Below are 18,699 nucleotides of genomic sequence, written 5' to 3' on the forward strand. Positions count from 1 at the left end.
GCCACTCTTCTGGGTCGCTAAGGGCACTTTTTAAATATGTAAAGCATGATCTCCAACTGCATGCAGCAGAAAAATATTCTCTTCTATATGCAGTGATGGGTCATTCCAGGAAACACTTGCATGAGTCTCCCCAATACAACTCCTTCTTTCTTTCTTTGGGGAGACACTCTCAAGGAACATTGCTAGTGCTCTCCTCATTGTTCAAATAGTCAACAGTTCTTCACTTTTATCACAGTCTCGTCTTTGCACTCATCTGAGGGAGGACCCACTGTGTTCAGGCACATTATGAGGAGGCTGGTGGAAGGCAGCTATGTCCTTGGGTAGTTATGTCAGGTCACAAAGATGTAACTTTCCCACTTTTTCCTTAAATAGTTGGTTTATCAGAAACAATTGTTGACCTTGATTTTTAAAAGATTTATTTTTATTTATGTGTGTGTGTGTGGGTATGTACCCATGTGTGTGGTGACAGGGGGCCACAAGAGAGTGTTGGCCTCTAGAGGTTGTGAGCTGCCATATGGTGCTGGGAACTGAATTCTAGCCCTCTGCAAGAGCACCGAGTGCTCTTAACTGCTTAGCAACTTTATAGCCCCTTGACCCTGATTGCCAATAAAGTGATACTTAGTGACTAAATGCCAACTGAGGCCCACAATGACCACATGAAGGCAATAACTCCCCAAAGCCTTCCAATTATCAGAAACTACAGGCAGCCAGGCGGTGGTGGTACACGCCTTTGATCCCAGCACTCAGGAGATAGAGGCAGGTAGTTCTCTGAGTTAGAGGCTAGCCTAGTCTACTGAGTGAGTTCCAGGTCAGCCAGGGCTACACAGAGAAACCCTGCCTTGAAAAACCAACCAACAAAAAGAACAATAAGAAAAACAAAACAAAAAACCTACAAGCTACAACAAAAAGGAAGATTCTGTTTGGTCAGGCTTACTCAACCAGACCTCTTACACAAAAACAATGCTAGAGAACTAGAGTCAAAGCGTGGGCACCATTTCAACATCCTTAGATGGGCAGCTTTGCTGTAACATTTTCATGAACTGGCAAGGATGTTTTTGCATCACTTTTGAGAATATTACTTCCCTATAAGGCCAGGGTACCTGAGAGCTAACTGCATGCCCAAGACACATTTGTGGTTCTTTTTTCCTGAAACTGTTCACAGCCCATTATTTGCTTCTCATGTGTCTCCCACAGGAGGGCAGTGTCTGGTACAGTGACATGCTAAATAAACATCAGATGAATGAATAAATAAATAAATCTCATATAATCCAAAGTTCTGTTTGAGGAAAAGAAAAAAAAAAATCTCACAATATCAAAGATAATAAGGAAAACAAGAAAGATGGCCAGTAGTCCCCATCAACTGGGGTTAACAGATTTGATGTAAAAACAATAAAACCAAATCAAACAGACATCCCTTACCTCTACCCCAATTACCACGTTCAACAACTGATATTTGCTTGAGATTCAAAATATCTGACTGATTTCAACTGAAAGTTAATAGAGTGTGTACTCTGGCAGGGTGGTGGTGGCACATACCTTTTATCCCAGCACTTGGGAGGCAGAGGCAGGAGGATCTCTGCGAGTTTGAGGCCAGCCTGGACTACAGAACTAGTTCCAGGACAGCCAAGGCTTCTCAAAGAAGCCCTGTCTCGAAAAGCCAAATAAAAAAAGTGTACTCTGGAAGACCCACAAACAATGGCCCTGTGACTGTAACAAAATGCATAGGAGTTCAGTGCCCCATGTGTCTCAACATGGCGGGGACTCTTCTGAATACACCAGGTGAGTGTCCAGGGTCCCATAGAGCGAGCGTAGCACACTGAGGACCTTTTCCTGAATGGTGTCAACTTGTTCAGGAGGACAGTAATCATCCAGACTTGACCTGGAGCCAGGAGAAAAGGAAGAAGGCTACGTGAGCATGATAAAGTCCTTCTGTGCGGAGGGACAGCCTGCGTGTGCTACTGTCAGTGAAGTGACATGCGGGTGCCTGAGAGCTGGCAGATGTTACCTACTTCAGGTGCTTTACAAGAATTGTTGTTGTTGTTATTATTATTATTATTATTATTTTAAAGATTTATTTATTTATTATGTACACAGAAGAGGGCACCAGATCTCATTACAGATGGTTGTGAGCCACCATGTGGTTGCTGGGAATTGAACTCAGGACCTCTGGAAGAGCAGTCGTTGCTCTTAACCTCTGAGCCATCTCTCCAGCCCCTATTATTATTATTTTTAAAAAGCTATTCTATAGGACAGGTACAATTACCAGCTTTCTGTAGTTTTGTTTTGAGACAGGATGTTGCAATGCAAACCTGGATGGTCTTCAACTAGTTATGAAGACCAGGTTGGTCTCAAGCTTCCTGTAACCTTCCTGCCTTTGCCTCTCGAGTGTGTGTGTCAAGCATATGTTACCATGGCTGAACTCAGGCTCTCACAATTGCATGGCATGCCATCTCCCAAAATCATGCCCTGCATGCTTTTTAAAAGCTCACAAGCAGGGGGGCTGGGGATTTAGCTCAGTGGTAGAGCGCTTGCCTAGCAAGTGCAAGGCCTTGGGTTCGATCCTCAGCTCAGAAAAGAAAAAAAAAAAGAAAGGGTTGTAGAGATGGCTCAGTGGTTAAGAGTATTGACTGCTCTTCCAGAGGTCCTGAGTTCAATTCCCAGCAATGACATGGTGGTTCACAACCATCTATAATGAGATCTGGTGCCCTCTTCTGGCCTTCAGGGACACATGCAGGCAGAACACTGCATAATAAATAAATAAATCTTAAAAAAAAAAAAAAAAAACTCACAAGCCTCATATAGGTGGCAAAGTGTTGTTTCAGGGTAAGGGAATTTTTTTCCTTAAAATTTAATTTTATGTGTTTGTGTTGTGTGAGTGTGTGCCCATGTGTGTGGGCCTCCACTGAGTCTAGAACAGGGCATCGGATACCCTAGAATTGGAGTTGTGGTTGTGAATGACCTGACGTTGGGTGCTGAGAACAGAATGCAGATTTTCCGTAAGAGCCGCAAATGCTCTAACCAGCTTAGCGATCTCCTGTGTGTGTATGTGTGGGCAGGGCTGGCGTTTTAAAACCTACAGCTGTGGAGAGTTCTGCTCTCTCACCTTTACTAGCAGTACTTAGATGCTGCCTGCACTGCATGCTGAGAACAGGAGACCCACTGCCCATCTTCCAAGCTGGTAGCACTGCACCTTCCAAACCTAACCACCTTCTGATTCTGGTAGTTCAGACCCCCTCTGAGAAGTCCTGTGACGACACTGGTTCCACTCAGGGAATTTGGGAGAACGCCTTTCAAAACCCTTGCATTCTTCACACTGCAAAGTCCCTACTGCTGTGCAGAGGCTCCAGAAGGTAGGACACGGACGTCTGTGACGGGCTGTCATTCAGCCAATCACACTTACCTTGCGATTGTCACAAGAGTAGGCTTTGGAAGACTTTTCAGTAAAGAATACACAGACTGAATAAGACACTCAATTTCTTCTTCTGTGCTGATGTGATGAGGGAGTTCGGAATAATCGCAGGTTAGCCCAGCCTGGTGAACCTGAGGGTAAAGGAAAATGACAGCGTGAGCCGGGTATGCGTCTCCATGGCCGAGTGTATGCCTCGCTTGCACAAGCATGGTCTCCAGGCCCACTACTCAAAACGACTGTAAATGGCACTGGAGGACTTCAGTGATTTCAGAAGACTCCTGGGAGAGTGGGCAGTGAGGACAGGTACAGCCTTAAAGCTCACTGGGCAGTGAGCCGAGCTGAACAAGGAGCCTCACATTCAGTGAGAGCTCATCGCAAAAACAAAGGCTGGCCAGGCGTTGGTGGCACACGCCTTTAATCCCTCTTGCGGAGAGGAAAGACAGAGCAGCAGTGACGGGTAAGGTTTTCAGCTCTCAGCTATTGCTCCGATCTCTTGGCTCTTAACTCTGCAATTGGCTCTGTGTTTCTTATTTAACAAGCCGGTTACATCTACACACTCAGGGAGCAGAGGCAGGAGGATCTCTGAGTTCGAGGCCAGCCTGGTCTACAAAGCGAGTTCCAGGAAAAGGCGCAAAGCTACACAGAGAAACCCTGTCTCGAAAAAAACCAAACAAAAACAAAACAAAACAAAACCCAAAAAACAAAGGCTGCCAGAGAAGGGGGCTCAGCCAATGGAAGCGCTTGCCACGAAAAGCCTGGACCTCAGTTCAATCTCAAGAACCCATGTAAAAGCAGGAGGAGAACCAATTCTATAGTCTGCTACATGTGCATTGTGATGAGAGAGAGAGAGAGGGAGGGAGGGAGAGAGAGAGAGGGAGGGAGGGAGAGAGAGGGGGGGGGAAGGAGGGAACAATCAAGAATGCTTCAGGCATTTGATTGCATCAACATTTACTTTTCTTTTTTTCTTCTTTTTGGTTTTTTTCGAGACAGGGTTTCTCTGTGTAGCTTTGGAGCCTTTCCTGGATCTTGCTCTGTAGACCAGGCTGGCCTCGAACTCACAAAGATTCACCTGTCTCTGCCTCCCGAGTGCTGGCATTAAAGGCGTGCGCCACCACGGCCCGGCTGCAACAACATTTTCAAGCCCTGAGTATCATGTACCTACCATTCCTTTTCTTTTTTGGGTTATGTGTAAAGGTGTTTTACCGGCATGCATGTATGTGCACCACATGTGGGCAGTACCTAAAGAGGACAGAGGGCATCAGATTCCCTGGAACAGGAGCTGCAGATGGTTGTGGGTAGTCATGTGGGTGCTGGCAAGTGAACCTGGGTCCTCTGAAGGAGCAGCCCGTGCTGTTAACCACTGAGTCATCTCTCTAGCCCCAACATGTGCTATTTTTAACAAACACCATTTTCAGAGAAGAGTAAGCCTTGGCTTCGCAAGCATTATCCATGCTGTTATTTATTTATTTATTCATTCATTCATTTATTTATTTATATTTCATAAGTGAAGATTAAGTTAGTAAACACCACCTCCTAATAAAGTGGCATGACAGCATTCCACAACCAAAGAAAACCCAAAACACCTTTTATTGATGAAACGGAAGCAGCAGGGGACTTGAGTCTCAGCTGTGGCATCTTAACAATTGAGGAATGCACCTCAACTGCATTGCTATGTGGCCCAGACTGGCTATGAAGGAAGCATGTAGTCCAGGCTAGCCCAGAACATGCTACTACTGTAGCCTCTACTCCCAGAGTGTGCAGACTATAGTGAAGCCTTTCCTGGCTTCCAGTTGAACTTTTAAAGCTTCATGTGTTCTCAAATATTGAGTCAAAAAGGAAAATATATGCTTCAAGGACTCTAAGGTGCTAGGAGTTAGAAATTATGATCACAGGTCTTTGCCTCACCACTCAGGTGACTACTAACAAGTGGCAAAGAACTAACACTTAAAATGCACCAGACACAGTTTTTTTTGTTTTTGTTTTTTTTTTTTTTTTTTTCTCTTTTGGTTTTTATGATGAGGTAAATTTTCAGAGAAAGGAAAAGAGCCTAAGTAAGAACTAGTGGCCAGACGTGGTGGCATACCCCTTTATTCCCAGCATTTATTCCTAGGAAGTTTGAAGCCAGCCTGGTCTACTCAGGAAGTTCCAGGTTGGCCAGTGATACACAGTGAAACCTTGTTTGAAAATAGAAAAAAAATCAACAAGTAGATGATGAAATTAGAAACCATAGACTAAATTACGGATGGTGAGGTGAGACTGGACTATTAACAAGCACGGAAAAAAAACAAAGAAGTAGTAACAGTAGGGCCTGGTGGTGCACCCATGAAACACCAGAACTGTGAGGTGAAGGCCAGAGGATCCTGGTTATAGGCCAGGGGGCCTGTGTGAGACCCTGTTTCAAATCATAGTAAAAACAGTAAAAGATTCAGAGTACCATGCACTGCTCTCACCAAACGTGAGGTAGAACTGTAGACCTTGTGTACATCCTACTTCACAAATGAGTCTGTCAGATACACTAAGCCTGGAGGCTGAAGATGATGCCCAACATGCAGAGAAACCTCAGGTGACTGTCCAGGCGGCTGGCTGTTTCTGTCAATTCACATTTTTGCTGGAAGCTGCTTGTGTGCACTTCCTGTTTTGATTTTTTATTAGGTAATATTTCCTTCTTGGGTCTCGGAGGGAGTTGAAGATTAGTTAGTTATAGTTGAAGATTAGATGGTTATAGTTTTCTTTGTTAAGAATTTCAGAAAAGAAACTCACTAAGAGGTGTAAGTGTATAAATTTGAAAGATATTATAAGATAGTTCTGTTAGTAATATAAGTTAGGATAGAAAGTGAATCAGGTACATTTTGGACTTACCAAAATAGGATAGATAATGGAACTATAGTCTCTGAATTTGTCAAATACAAATGGACTAGACATTGTTTAGGTATTTGTTGCTTATATATGTGGTATATAGTTATTGTACTTTTATATGTAGTTTTTCTTATATTAGTTATAACTTTTTTCTTTTTATTAAAATAGAAAAGGGGAAAAAGAATTTGTACTGTATCAAGCTATAATAAAAAAATAAATAAACAAATAAAAATGGAAAAAAAAATGAAAAAAAAACCCCACACACTTGCACACACACACATTGTGGAACATTACTTTAACTATGTTAAGATCTGTTATATTTGTTTATATTGCAGAATATTACTTTAATTATGTAAAGATGTGATACATTTGTTTAACTATGTAAATATGTGTTACATTTGTTTATGCTGCTGTTTGTTTAAGGATGTAAACATGTGTTGCTTTGCTTGCCTAAGGCATCTGATCGGTCTAATAAAAAGCTGAATGGCCAATAAAACAACAAAAAAAAAAAAGATTCAGAGTACCTTTACTTCTTAGATAAATAAAATAAGAATCTTTCGCTGGGCAGTGGTGGTGCACGCCTTTAATCCCAGGACTCGGGAGGCAGAGCCAGGCGGATCTCTGTGAGTTCGAGGCCAGCCTGGTCTACAGAGCGAGATCCAGGACAGGTACCAAAACCACACAGAGAAACCCTGTCTCGAAAAAACCAACCAACCAACAAACCAACCAACCAAAAAAACCAAACAAATCTTTCTCCTGGGCAAAAATATATGTTTAATTTTATTCATTTTTATTTTATGTGCATTGGTGTTTTGACATGGGTGTTGGGTCCCTTGAAACTGGAGTCACAGACTGTGAGCTGCCATGTGAGTGCAGGGAATAGAACCCAGGTCCTCTGGAAAAGCAGTCAGTGCTCTTAATCACTGAGCCATCTCTCCAGTCCTCTGGGAAAATATTTTTTAAAATCTTTTGTGAAAAGTATGTATTTTATCACTCTTTAATTTTTAAATAAGTAACCTAAACAAATTGAACCAACTGAAGAAAACTTTCATTCAGAAAATTACTTGTATAAAGCATCGATTTTACAATGATATGAAATATTTACCATTTCATAGTCTGGTACTTCCATCCGTTTTTTCAAACTCTGAACAAGTGGAATTAATGATTCCATTCTGGAAAAAAGTCACCCCAAGTCATTAAACACCACAACAACCTTGGCTAGCATTGGCAACAAATGGCATACGAGGCATTTTTTTTTTGTTTAAATCATGGATTGGGGTTAGGATTTGTGCTAGACAGTTTTATGTGAATTTGACACAAGCTGAAGTCATCTGAGAGGAGGGTCCTCAATAGAGAAAATGCCTCCATAGGATCAGGCTGTAGGCAAGCCTGTAGGGCATTTTCTTAATTAGTAATCAGTGAGGGAGGACCTAGCCCACTGTGGGTGGGTCCATCCTTGGGTGGGAGGTCCTGGGTTCTGTAAGAAAGTAGAGTGAGAAAGCCATGAGGCAAAAGCCAGTAAGCAGCACCCCTCCATGGCCTCTGCATCAGCTCCTGCCTCAAGGTTCCTGACCTACTTGAGTTCCTGTCCTGACTTCCTTTGATGATAACTGCGTTGTAGAAGCATAAGCTGAATAAACCTGTCTTCTTTAGTTATTTTTTGAGATAGGATCTTTCACTGACTCTAATGCCCATCAATTCAGCTAGGCTAGCTGGCCAGTGAGCTACAGGGATACTCTTGTCTCTGCCTCCCTATTACAACCAAGTCTGGCTTTTTAAATAGATGTGCAGCATCTGAACTTGGGGCCTCATGGCGATGTGGCAAGCACTTTACTGAGTAAGCCATCTCCCTAGCCCTTGATTTGAATTTAAGGGGCAACTCGTCAGACAAACTTTGCAATGTATCTAGAATGAACGGCTCAGGATTTGGGAAAGAAATAGGTTAAGGGTCTTACCCAGGGTTGGAAGCCCATCTGTGTACAGTTTCTTCCCCATCACCATCACATAAATCAGCAAAAATTGCTTCTAAATCTTCCAGTTGATGAATTCGAGTATCAACAATATCTACCAAATCTTCCTTCAAAAACATCGAAAAACTGAGGTTAGTTATTCCTTTAAAAAACAAGTAAAATACTATTATGATGAAAATACCAGTTCAGTTAGCTAAAAATATTTTCTCTGTACTAACCGAAGCATCCACCAAAAGAATACACACGTATGTGTGACTATCTATATGCACACAAAGAAGAATCTGGATAGCGGAGAACATTTAAATAAGCTACAAGCTATTCTTAGAGCTAGGCAAGGTGGCTTACACTTATAATCCCAGCACTAAGGAGGCTGAATTTGAGGCTGGCTAGAAGTACACAAACTCTTGGAAAATAATCATCCTAATAATGAAAGCAAGCACTTGGTGGTAGGGGAAGTGCAGGCTTACCTCAGTCAGGTTACTAGCAGGCTTTTTAAACTGGTAAAGCTCCTGTAGAATTTTGTACTCATCCTGGAAGACAAAACAAACACCCCAAGGTTAGGAGTTTCCAACACTATGCTTATTTCCAACAACATCCAAAGGTTTGTCTGGGAGAACCAGGCACACTGTATACTTTAAATTCCTAAAACAGATCTAATTTTTCAGGATACGCTTATCTAGCTGGGCAGAATATAGTATAAAAATTAGCTAATAGGCTAACAGATCATTAAAGTATTTCTTTCTTTTTCTTTTAAGATTTATTTATTTGTTACATATACAGTGTTCTGTCTGCATGTGTCCTTGCAGGCCAGAAGAGGGCACCAGATCTAACTGCAGGTGGTTGTGAGCCACCTTGTGGTTGCTGGGAATTGAACTCAGTCAGTGCTCTTAACCACTGAGCCATCTCTCCAGCCCCCAAAGCATTTCTAATACAAGCACGTACTATTATGTGAATGGACACATCCCAAGATCTAAAGAGACTTTGGCTGTTCATGGGAGACATACACGTCTTCAAGGACGATGACAGAAGATTCCCCATGTGCACCATGCAGCTACTTCTCTAGCAGCAAGAGGCCTCTGGAGTCCAGAAGCAACGCTGGCTTGCAGAGTGGCAGACACAGAACCCAAGTTAAGAGAAAGATGCCTAACATACCTAAATTTTGTGAGGTAAAATGAGTAAACTCCTTCTTAAAACCATAACTGGACAGCTCCGTTTCTAAGTGGCTGCACGTGGCCCAGTGTTAGGGAAGAGCTAAAATGTACGGTGTTCACCGCCCATGACCACACTACCAGCTGGGGCTTGCTCATTAACTACTTACTCTGCAGCACTGAGGATCGAACCCACAACCCTGAGCAAGCTAGCGCTCTACTGCTGAGGTACACCCTTAGCAGGCTGGGGGTGACTGCTCCACTGCAAGTCAGAAAGGCAAGTACCTTTCCCAGGGTGGCACAGCTAGTGAGCTTTCTGAGGCAAGGCTTCACGTAGCCCAGGCTGGATCTGACTGAACTCATGATCTCCTGTATCTTCTTCCCAAGTGCTGGGATTACAAGCATGTGCCATTAGGATTTGTCCTGTTATCTTTGTTTATTTTAAAAACAGAGCTGGGCCAGTGAAATGGCCCAGAGGGTACCAGTGCCTGCCACCAACCCTGAAGATCTAGAAACTGACTTTGGAAAGTTGTCCTGACTTCTGCATGTGCAATCTGGCATGAGCTGCCATCCTCCTGGAGTTAATAAATTCATGATAAAAATTTAGCTAATAAATTATAAAGTACAGTGTAGGTTGGATATCTTTATCTGAGATGCTTGGAAGCAGAAGTTCTATCAAATTCCAGCAGTTTTCCAGATTTTGGAAAATCTGGGGACTTTAGGAGTGCACTTCATCATGGTGTGTAGGAAGTTTTAGATTTTTGAGTATTTTAGATTTTGGAATTTTTAATTAGAAATGATAAGCTTGTATGTAATTTTTTTCCCCCCGGAGCTGAGGACCGAACCCAGGGCCTTGCGCTTGCTAGGCAAGCGCTCTCTCACTGAGCCAAATCCCCAACCCCTGTACGTAACTTTAAAGGACTGGGAAAGAACAGAAGAGTATGTGGCAAGAGACATGGCCTTTAAACCTGAAGGTAGTTCTCATCTGGATGTTGGTGGAAAGGCTACTATCTGTCACCCTGAGAAATGCCCTGCAATTCTCAGGGTCTATGCTTCCAAAATACCTTTACCTGAGTGAACATTTCTTTGAAGGGATTTTTGACAGAAAAAAAATCCAGGTCGATATCTAGAACAAATGCATCTCCACCCTTCCACACTTGTAGGATCTCCCCAGTGCTGCCTGTGCTCTGGCTCCGCTGCCCTCCAGAGGGACAGGGGCCTGATGGCTCCGGGTAAGCACGGTCACTCGGCCGTGTCTCTGCATCCCCTTGTGGTCCTTCTGAGCAAGGGTAACCGTTAGCGGCCGCAGCACTCTCTCGACCGCCCAGTGCCAGCTTGGGCTTCTTGGCAGAAGGTACAGAGTCACTGTCCTCTTGATGGTTACAGAGTCTGGGAGGGTCTACCGTGATCACATCCAACTCTAACGGCTTCTGGTTCTCGAGCTGGTCTTTGGGTACAAACAGACCGTCACTCAGGAAGTAATAGTCGGTACTGGTAACCCTGGGTCAAAGGGAAAGCCACTGTAAGGAAAGAGCACATTAGCCGACGTGACCCTACCACACTGCAGAAGACAGACACGTCTGACAAAAACAAGAGACTTTAACGCTTGCATTTTGTCCTCGGTAGAAACAGCTCTCTCCACATTCTGAGATGGCACACCACTGCCCAAAGTAAAGACTACGCATTGTTCTGTAGGCCACCTTGCAGCTAGCTGTGGCCACCTCAGAAGTTCTGGTCAGGGACTGTGATAGGTGTATGGAGCAGTGCTCTCCCCATCGTGTTGACCAGCCATGAGCATGAAGGTGGGAAGTCACATTGGCCCAGGAGGACTCCAGACACTGTGGAACATGAAGACAGAAGGAGCCAGGTGCGGTGGTGACTCCTGTCTGTAAATGTCTGTAATGGCAGAGCTTAGGAAGGTAAGGCAGGAACTGGTGCAAGGATGAGGCCTGCCTGGGCTACAGAGTAGGACCTGGTCTACACACACACACACACACACACACACACACACACACACTAATAAATCTTCAAAAATGTGAATAAAAAACTCTAAGAAAAAATTATAAGAAATAATTTCTCTAAATACAGAAGTTCTATTTCATAGCTTCAGTTAAAGTATATAATCACAGTATTTTTTTTAACATGAAAAGCAATTTCAGCAGATCCCCATATAAAATTCAGTTTATGAGTTCCGGATTTCTGTTTTAAAGATTTATTTTATTGAGTGTCCCCCCCACCCCACCCTCTGTGTACACCTAAGTGTGCAGGTGCCCATGGAGGTCAGAAGGGGGCACTGGCGCCCATGGAGCTGGAGACACAGGTATTTGAGAGGGTCTTGTCATGGGTGCTGAGATCCCAACTCCAGTCATTTGATGAAGCACTAAGAGCTCTGACTGCTGAGCCATCTCTGCAGGCCTGGTTTTTTTTATTTTTTTCCTTTTCTTTATAAAGAGATAGAGCACTAAGGTGCTCATTGTGGCATCCATTCTAGGGCTCAAGTGATCTTGCCTCAGCCTTCCAAGAATCTGGGACAATAGGAATATGTAGGTAAGATTTCTGATTCTAAAAAAACAGCATGTGCACAGCTTTTTGACTATGTCTTGTTGAGTACTTAGAACACTAAATTCAAATACATGTTTCAGAGGCATACTCTATTAAATGAAAATAATACAGTTTATTCCCCACCTGTCCACACTTAATATATATAGCTTTAAATTGACCTGAGACAGGGTCTCACATAGCCTAGACTGTCCCTAAACTACTAATTCTCCTATCTCCACCTCCTGAGTGCTGGCATTATGGGCACATGCCAACATAGCTGGCATATGTGCTGGGGATTGAGTTTGGGGCTTCAAGCATACTAACCACACACCCTACCAACTGAGGCTCCACCCTACAGCTATAAATTAAAAAGAAGATAGTCTTCAAAGAAGATCAATGACATATAAGTAAAAGTGCAAGCTTGTTAAAAACTGTAATGTCCTGATGAAGACCAAGACTGTAACCCTAACCTGAATTTATAGTCTGTGTGTGGTATGCATGCCAGTGTGTATATGTGGAAGCTAGTCAACCCGGGTGGCATCCCTTGAGGCTTTTGCTGGTCTGGAGCTCACTAGTAGGCTATGCTGGCTGGCCTATGAGCCATACAGATCTGCCTGGCTCTGCCTCCTCAGGACTGGCATTAGAAGTATGTGCCACCATGCCTGTTCAAACATGTTTACTTGTTGGACTAACTAAATCACGAGGGAAGCACAATATTCCCCAAGCTGTTATTATATTTTAACTTTCCAAAAATATCTGTGATGTTCTGTGTCAGAATAAGACCCTGTCTCAGAAAACCAAAACCATGCCTGGTGTGGTAGTGTATCCCTTTAATCCCAGTACTAGGAAGACAAATCTCTGTGAGTTCAAGGCCAGCCTGGTCTCTATAGAGAGTGAGGCTACCCAAGGCAACATAAAGTGAGAATTATCTCAAAATAAAAAACAGAAGGCTTGAGGATTTAGCTCAGTGGTAGAGCACTTGCCTAGCAAGCGCAAGGCCCTGGGTTCAATCCTCTGCTCAAAAAAACAAAAAAACAAACAAAACAAAACAAAAAAACCAGAAAAACTCTCTCCCACAGATAAATCCATATCAAGCTGGCACGATAGTTCACACCTTTAATCCCCGAATTTGGGAGGCCAAAGAAGGGCTGTTGTGAGTCTGCTGAGTAACAGTGGCAACAAAAAATCTGTTGTTTTTACAACTTCTATTAGGTCCATTCAACACGCTGAACTCACTTGTTTATATAGATCAATATTATGTATAATATTTGCTATATGTTGAGGTCTAATTACTGTTTAAAAATTATATAGTAAGTACAATTTTCATAAATCAAGATGACATCACTCATATAAATGACAAAAACATGTAACACCAAAGGTAACACCGTTATCAAAACGGAAACAGGGTTGGGGATTTAGCTCAGTGGTAGAGCGCTTGCCTAGCAAGCCCAAGGCCCTGGGTTCGATCCTCAGCTCAAAAAAAAAACCACAAAGAAAACAAAACAAAACAAAACAAAAATGGAAACAGAATTACAGGGCACAGTTTTCATTGTCACTGAGGGCCTAGGAAAGTGTACATTGATTAAAACGTTCTTCCTATCCCAGGAGAATTTAGAACCAGACTGCTACTTCCAAAGACAGACACTGCAGCAACATAACACAGAGGATATTGATTAAATAGCACATACAAAAAACCTGATGTACATATTGCTCAAATCAAGGGCACAGTAATTTAACTTAGACTAAATACCAAAAATCACAACAATAAATTTAAAACCTAAAATCTACTTACCCAGACACAAAAACAGTGATTTATTTGTTTGTTGAGACAGGGTCTCATGTAGCCTCAGCTGGCCTCAAGCTCACTATGTGACTGAGGATGACCTTGAACCCTAGACCTTTCTGCTTCTACCTCCAGAGGGCTGGGATTACAGGTATGTGCCACAACTCCCAGGTAAGTTTTATGTTTTTTCAGTGCTGGGAATTGAACTCAGGCAGGGCTATAGGCACGTTGGGCAAGTGCTCTACTACCTAGCTACACCTCCAGTCCTTATTTTTGCATTTTGAAACAGGGTCTCATTCTGTAGTTCAGGCTGACTTCAAACTTTAAGCATCCTTTTACCTTAGCCTCTCAAAGGCTGTGATTATAGATATGTGCCATTTGCCTTGCCTGGCTCATTTGTAAAAGTTCAACTCAACATACTATATTTATATCAGAAGGATCAGGGAAAAAAATGAACCATTGGTTATATAAATCTATAAGGTACAATAAAGACTTGACAGAGTTAGCCAGCAACGGAATCTAAATTCCAGAAAATGTCATAACACAAAACAATTTCGCTAGTAATAGATATAAAGTTTACATGAAAGAGATCAAGAGAGTTAAAAATGAATCTAAATTCCAGAAAATGTCATAACACAAAACAATTTCGCTAGTAATAGATATAAAGTTTACATGAAAGAGATCAAGAGAGTTAAAAATGAATCTAAATTCCAGAAAATGTCATAACACAAAACAATTTCGCTAGTAATAAATATAAAGAGTACATGAAAGAGATCAAGAGAATTAAAAATCTGTTTCTGGTGATTCAAGAACTCTTTGGAGGAGCTGGGGCTTAATGTGACTCTGTATGGAGGCATTTTGGAAGTTATTACAAGACTTCAAAGTATAACTCAGTTCCTTCCATTCTTACCAAACATGAAGAAATTACCTGATTGTGGTGGTAGAAATGTCTTTGCCTACTAAGAAGTGGTGTTTGCCCTCTGTGATTTGCTGAGCCCATGTGGGATGAAGCCATATTATATGAGAAAAATGGCCAGCATAAACTGCAGGCATAATCCAATTTTCAATACTTAATTCTCTGGAGAAAAAAAACCAGAAACATTACAATTATTAATGAATGATTTTTCCCAAACATTTGAAGGCAGCAGGTCTCAAGTATGGCCCCTGACAAGGTTCCTGAGACTATTAGGTTAAACGGTTTTCACAGAAATACTATTACCTTTTACTGAACAAACATTTGCACAAGCATGATGGTGCACAGCATGATGATGCACAGCATGACGGTGGATTGGTAACTTAAGTGCCTTGCAAGGTCCATTAGCAGTCATTATAACATTACTAGCAATTACCCTGTCCCAAAGCTAGTTTTGCTGAAGAATGGTCATGGTTTTATTAATTCTTGCTCCCAACTAGATATTTTAAAATATTCTGTGTAGCAAAAAAGGGAAAACAGTAGAACTTCTTCTGCTTTAGACGTGAAGCACAATGGTTCCTTCAAGGAGAAACACCTGGGGCTGAATTGTGACTTGAGTTAATTTCTTCTTTGAAAGATCAATTAACTGAGGTTATTCAGACACAAGGCTGGATTGTTGGATTTTGCATTCTAGCTAAGCTTTCAGAAGCTTGTGGAGTTTTGGTGGAAGATCAAAGAACATCACAACACTACTTTTCTGATTGAGTGATGGAAATACCATCCCATTTTCCGATCACATCTATGAGAACATGAATTTTCATCATATACTTCAACCAAAACAACACACAGCAGCAGACTGAACGAAGAAGTGGACAGAGAATCCAGGTGTCATTTACAGGGGTAAAAATTAGATCTTAAAAAAATTTAAATAATTCCATGTGATAGTTTTAAAAATGTATTTTTACAAAAATAACTTGTTTATGTAGACATAATGATGTAATATTTTACAATGAATATCTAAAAATTTTACTTTTAGTTGTAACATAAATACACACAACTATAATTCACATTGTTTTCAAGGCTTAGTTTTTTAAGAGTATAAAGGAATGCAGAAACTTGGGCATGGTGGCATGTACATGCAGTCCCTGCACTGAAGAGGTAGAGACAAGAGGATCAGGGGTTCAAGGCTGGCCTTGGCTATAAAACAAGCTGAAAGTCAGCTTGGTCTACATGAAACCCAATCTCAAAACAACAACAACAACAAAACACCTCACAAAACTAGAAAAAAGAAACAGGATACTAAACAGTTTAAGAACTGTTATTTCTAATGTTTGGTTTGACTACATGCTTAGCATTTTCTTTCAATTTCTAAATGATGAAAGACAGTGAGGGAATGGTGGAACGGCATTTCTTTAGGAATTGGTGCCTTGATTGGGAGTTTTGGAAAAAGTCAACTAAAACGTCTATAGTAGACTGAAAGTAATATGCTTTATAGATGAGATGATGACAGGATTTCAGGGAGCTATTATTTGAAGATACAGAATCTTTCCTGAAGGATGGAATGTGAATGATCAACTTTACTTCTATTCCTCTGACTTCATTTTTTAAGATTTCTTTTAATTATGTGTGTGTACAGAATGTGCAGGCGCCTGAAGGTCCAGAACCTGGTGCTGGATCCTTCAGAGCAGTCACAAAGCGGTTGTGAGGCACTCAGCGCAGGTGCTGGGAACCACACTGGGTACTCCGCAAGCCTAAGTGCGTTACCTGCCGAGCCACCTCTCCAGCCCCCTCTCTGCAATTTTATAAAACTGAAAATCAACAGGATTTGTGACCTGAAAATAAAATCACTATGAAGTAGGAAGGACAGGCAAGTTGAAGATGTAGCACTGCATGGTTATGAGACTGTTCAGAAAAGTCCTATTTTCTAGACCCCACTACCAGGCTTTAAAAGGGGAGGAGGAGGAGAGAGTATTCAGATTACTTCACAAGTCTCTTCTAGCATCCCAAATTTTAAATTAGAGGTCATTGAATACTGGTTTGGCTGTTTGTTATATATATATATATTTTTTTTTTTGGTAAAGTTTTATTAGAACAACCTCTTGCCACTTGTTTGCACAACATCCATGGTTGCTATCACGTCACAAAGGCAGGGACAAGTAATTGGATATGGATATAGTGCCAGGAAACCTCAATTACTACACACACACACACACACACACACACAGAGAGAGAGAGAGAGAGAGAGAGAGAGAGAGAGAGAGAGAGTCTTATGTTCTTTTCCTGTCGCTATGATAAAATACTTTGACAAAAGTAACAGCAGGTTTTGGCAAGGAGGTCAAGGCAGCAAGACTTTGAAGCAGCTGAACACGTCACATCCATAATCAGGAACCTGAGACAGGAACCAGGGACCAGGGAAGTGCTGTTCACTTTCCTTTCTTTCTTTCTATAGAACAGGACCCCAGCCAGGAAGGGCACTACTCACAGTGGGTGGGTCTACCCCCCTTTAGTAATCCAATCAAGATAACCCCCCACAGGCAAGCCCTGTTGCCCACTTCCCAGATAATTCTAGATTCTGCCAAGTTACAGTTAACACTTAACCATAAAGAGGATTCAATGTAGCACTGGCTGTCCTCCAACGGTAATTCTCCTGCCTCAGTGCTCTAGGGGCTGGGATCACAGTTATCAGCCACTATGCCTGGTCCCTATTTTGGCTTTTTTATTTTGTCAAAAACTTGTTCTTAAACAGAATGAAAAAGGTGGTGGGCAGTCGTGACTGCATGTCTTCAATCGCAGCAGAGGCAGAGCCAGGCGGATCTCTGTGAGTTCGAGGCCTGCCTGGTCTACAGAGCAAGTTCTAGGTCAGGCTCCAAAGCTACACAGGGAAACCATGTCTTGAAAAACAAAAACAAAAACAAAAAAAAACCCAAAATAAAAAGGCAAACAAATAAAAAAACCCCAAACACACAAGTGTAGCAAAAGTCTACTGTTTTATCATCTGCTACATGTTATGCTTCAAATACATAAAATGATTTAAAAAAAAAAAAAAGTCATGTTACCCAAAGAGTGCTTCCTTATCAAACACAGTGTCTGCTGGCATATTCACAGGAATAAGGAGGTCTGGATGTGAGTCAAAATGTAAAAAGCTTATATTACTAGCAGGAAGATGCTTTGAACCTATGGCCCGGTATATGAAAGGCAGGACCTGTAACAGAAACACATACACATTGAGAATTGCACACTGTCAAGTTGCAGACTCAAAATCAATCAATCACTGCACAAACTTGAAGCACATCAAGTTGTTAAAAAGTGGAAAAATATAAAATTTCTTGACTCTAGATGGTTCTGATGAAAATCTCCGTCTTTACCACCCAACTGCTCAGAACCACTCTAGCATTAACCGTGTGACAAGTTCTCTAGCTTTTAGGGCATTTTCTGTCCTTTTAGGATGGAGCTAGACTGGCTGACTCATGTTCTCCTCTGACACGCTATCTGCCCAGGTCTCCTCCTAAACTTGAAAGCACAGACCAACCCAAAGTTGACTTTGTCTCAGAAATCAACTTTCTTTACCGCCTTCATCTTTTTCCATCACTAAGTCCCCTTCCCCCACTTTTTCCTGCGGGAGGGGTTGAACCCAAGGTCTGTGGCAAACACTGCAGCACTGAGCATCACCCTTGTCCCATCTTGTTTTATGTCCAGAGACCCTGCATGGGTCCTGTAAACAAAGCTCCTAGACCCATGGACCTCCCCCTCTCATCAAACTGCACAATGATTCGTCGGCAGGAGACAGGCGTCAGCCGGCGTCAGAGGCTGGTCAAGGCTCTGCAGGCAGCCAGGGGTTCGAATCCCGCCTGTCAGGGGTTTCTGCTGCGCGCTCACCTCCTGGTGATCCTCCACCACCCACACCGGGAGCCTAGGGTAGCGCCTGAGGCGCGTGCGGTCGCCTTCGGTGTCACTCATGTCTCCGCGCGACTCGGAGGGGCCCGGAGAGGGGCCCGGCATCTCCAAGCCCTGCGCCCCACACTGCCCTTTCGCAGCGGAAACGCGCGCTCACCCGGTTGCGCTTCCGGATTGGAGGACGT

General features: G+C 42.5%; 1 protein-coding gene across 1 annotated transcript; it reads right to left on the reverse strand.

The window, feature by feature from the left end:
* Positions 1-1,617: 1,617 nt before the first annotated feature.
* Positions 1,618-18,660, reverse strand: C15H5orf22 (chromosome 15 C5orf22 homolog). The gene is made up of 9 exons (XM_036207343.1): positions 18,497-18,660; positions 17,677-17,822; positions 14,636-14,785; positions 10,454-10,883; positions 8,703-8,765; positions 8,221-8,342; positions 7,371-7,437; positions 3,401-3,540; positions 1,618-1,879 (listed from the first exon to the last, which is right to left on the reverse strand). Exons 1-9 carry the CDS (start codon positions 18,617-18,619, stop codon positions 1,747-1,749), a joined length of 1,374 nt encoding a protein of 457 aa, XP_036063236.1. The 5' UTR covers positions 18,620-18,660; the 3' UTR covers positions 1,618-1,746.
* Between the last annotated feature and the right edge of the window lie 39 nt (positions 18,661-18,699).

Source organism: Onychomys torridus, chromosome 15 (assembly GCF_903995425.1).
Source record: "Onychomys torridus chromosome 15, mOncTor1.1, whole genome shotgun sequence".
In the NCBI taxonomy this organism is placed as follows: Eukaryota; Metazoa; Chordata; class Mammalia; order Rodentia; family Cricetidae; genus Onychomys; species Onychomys torridus.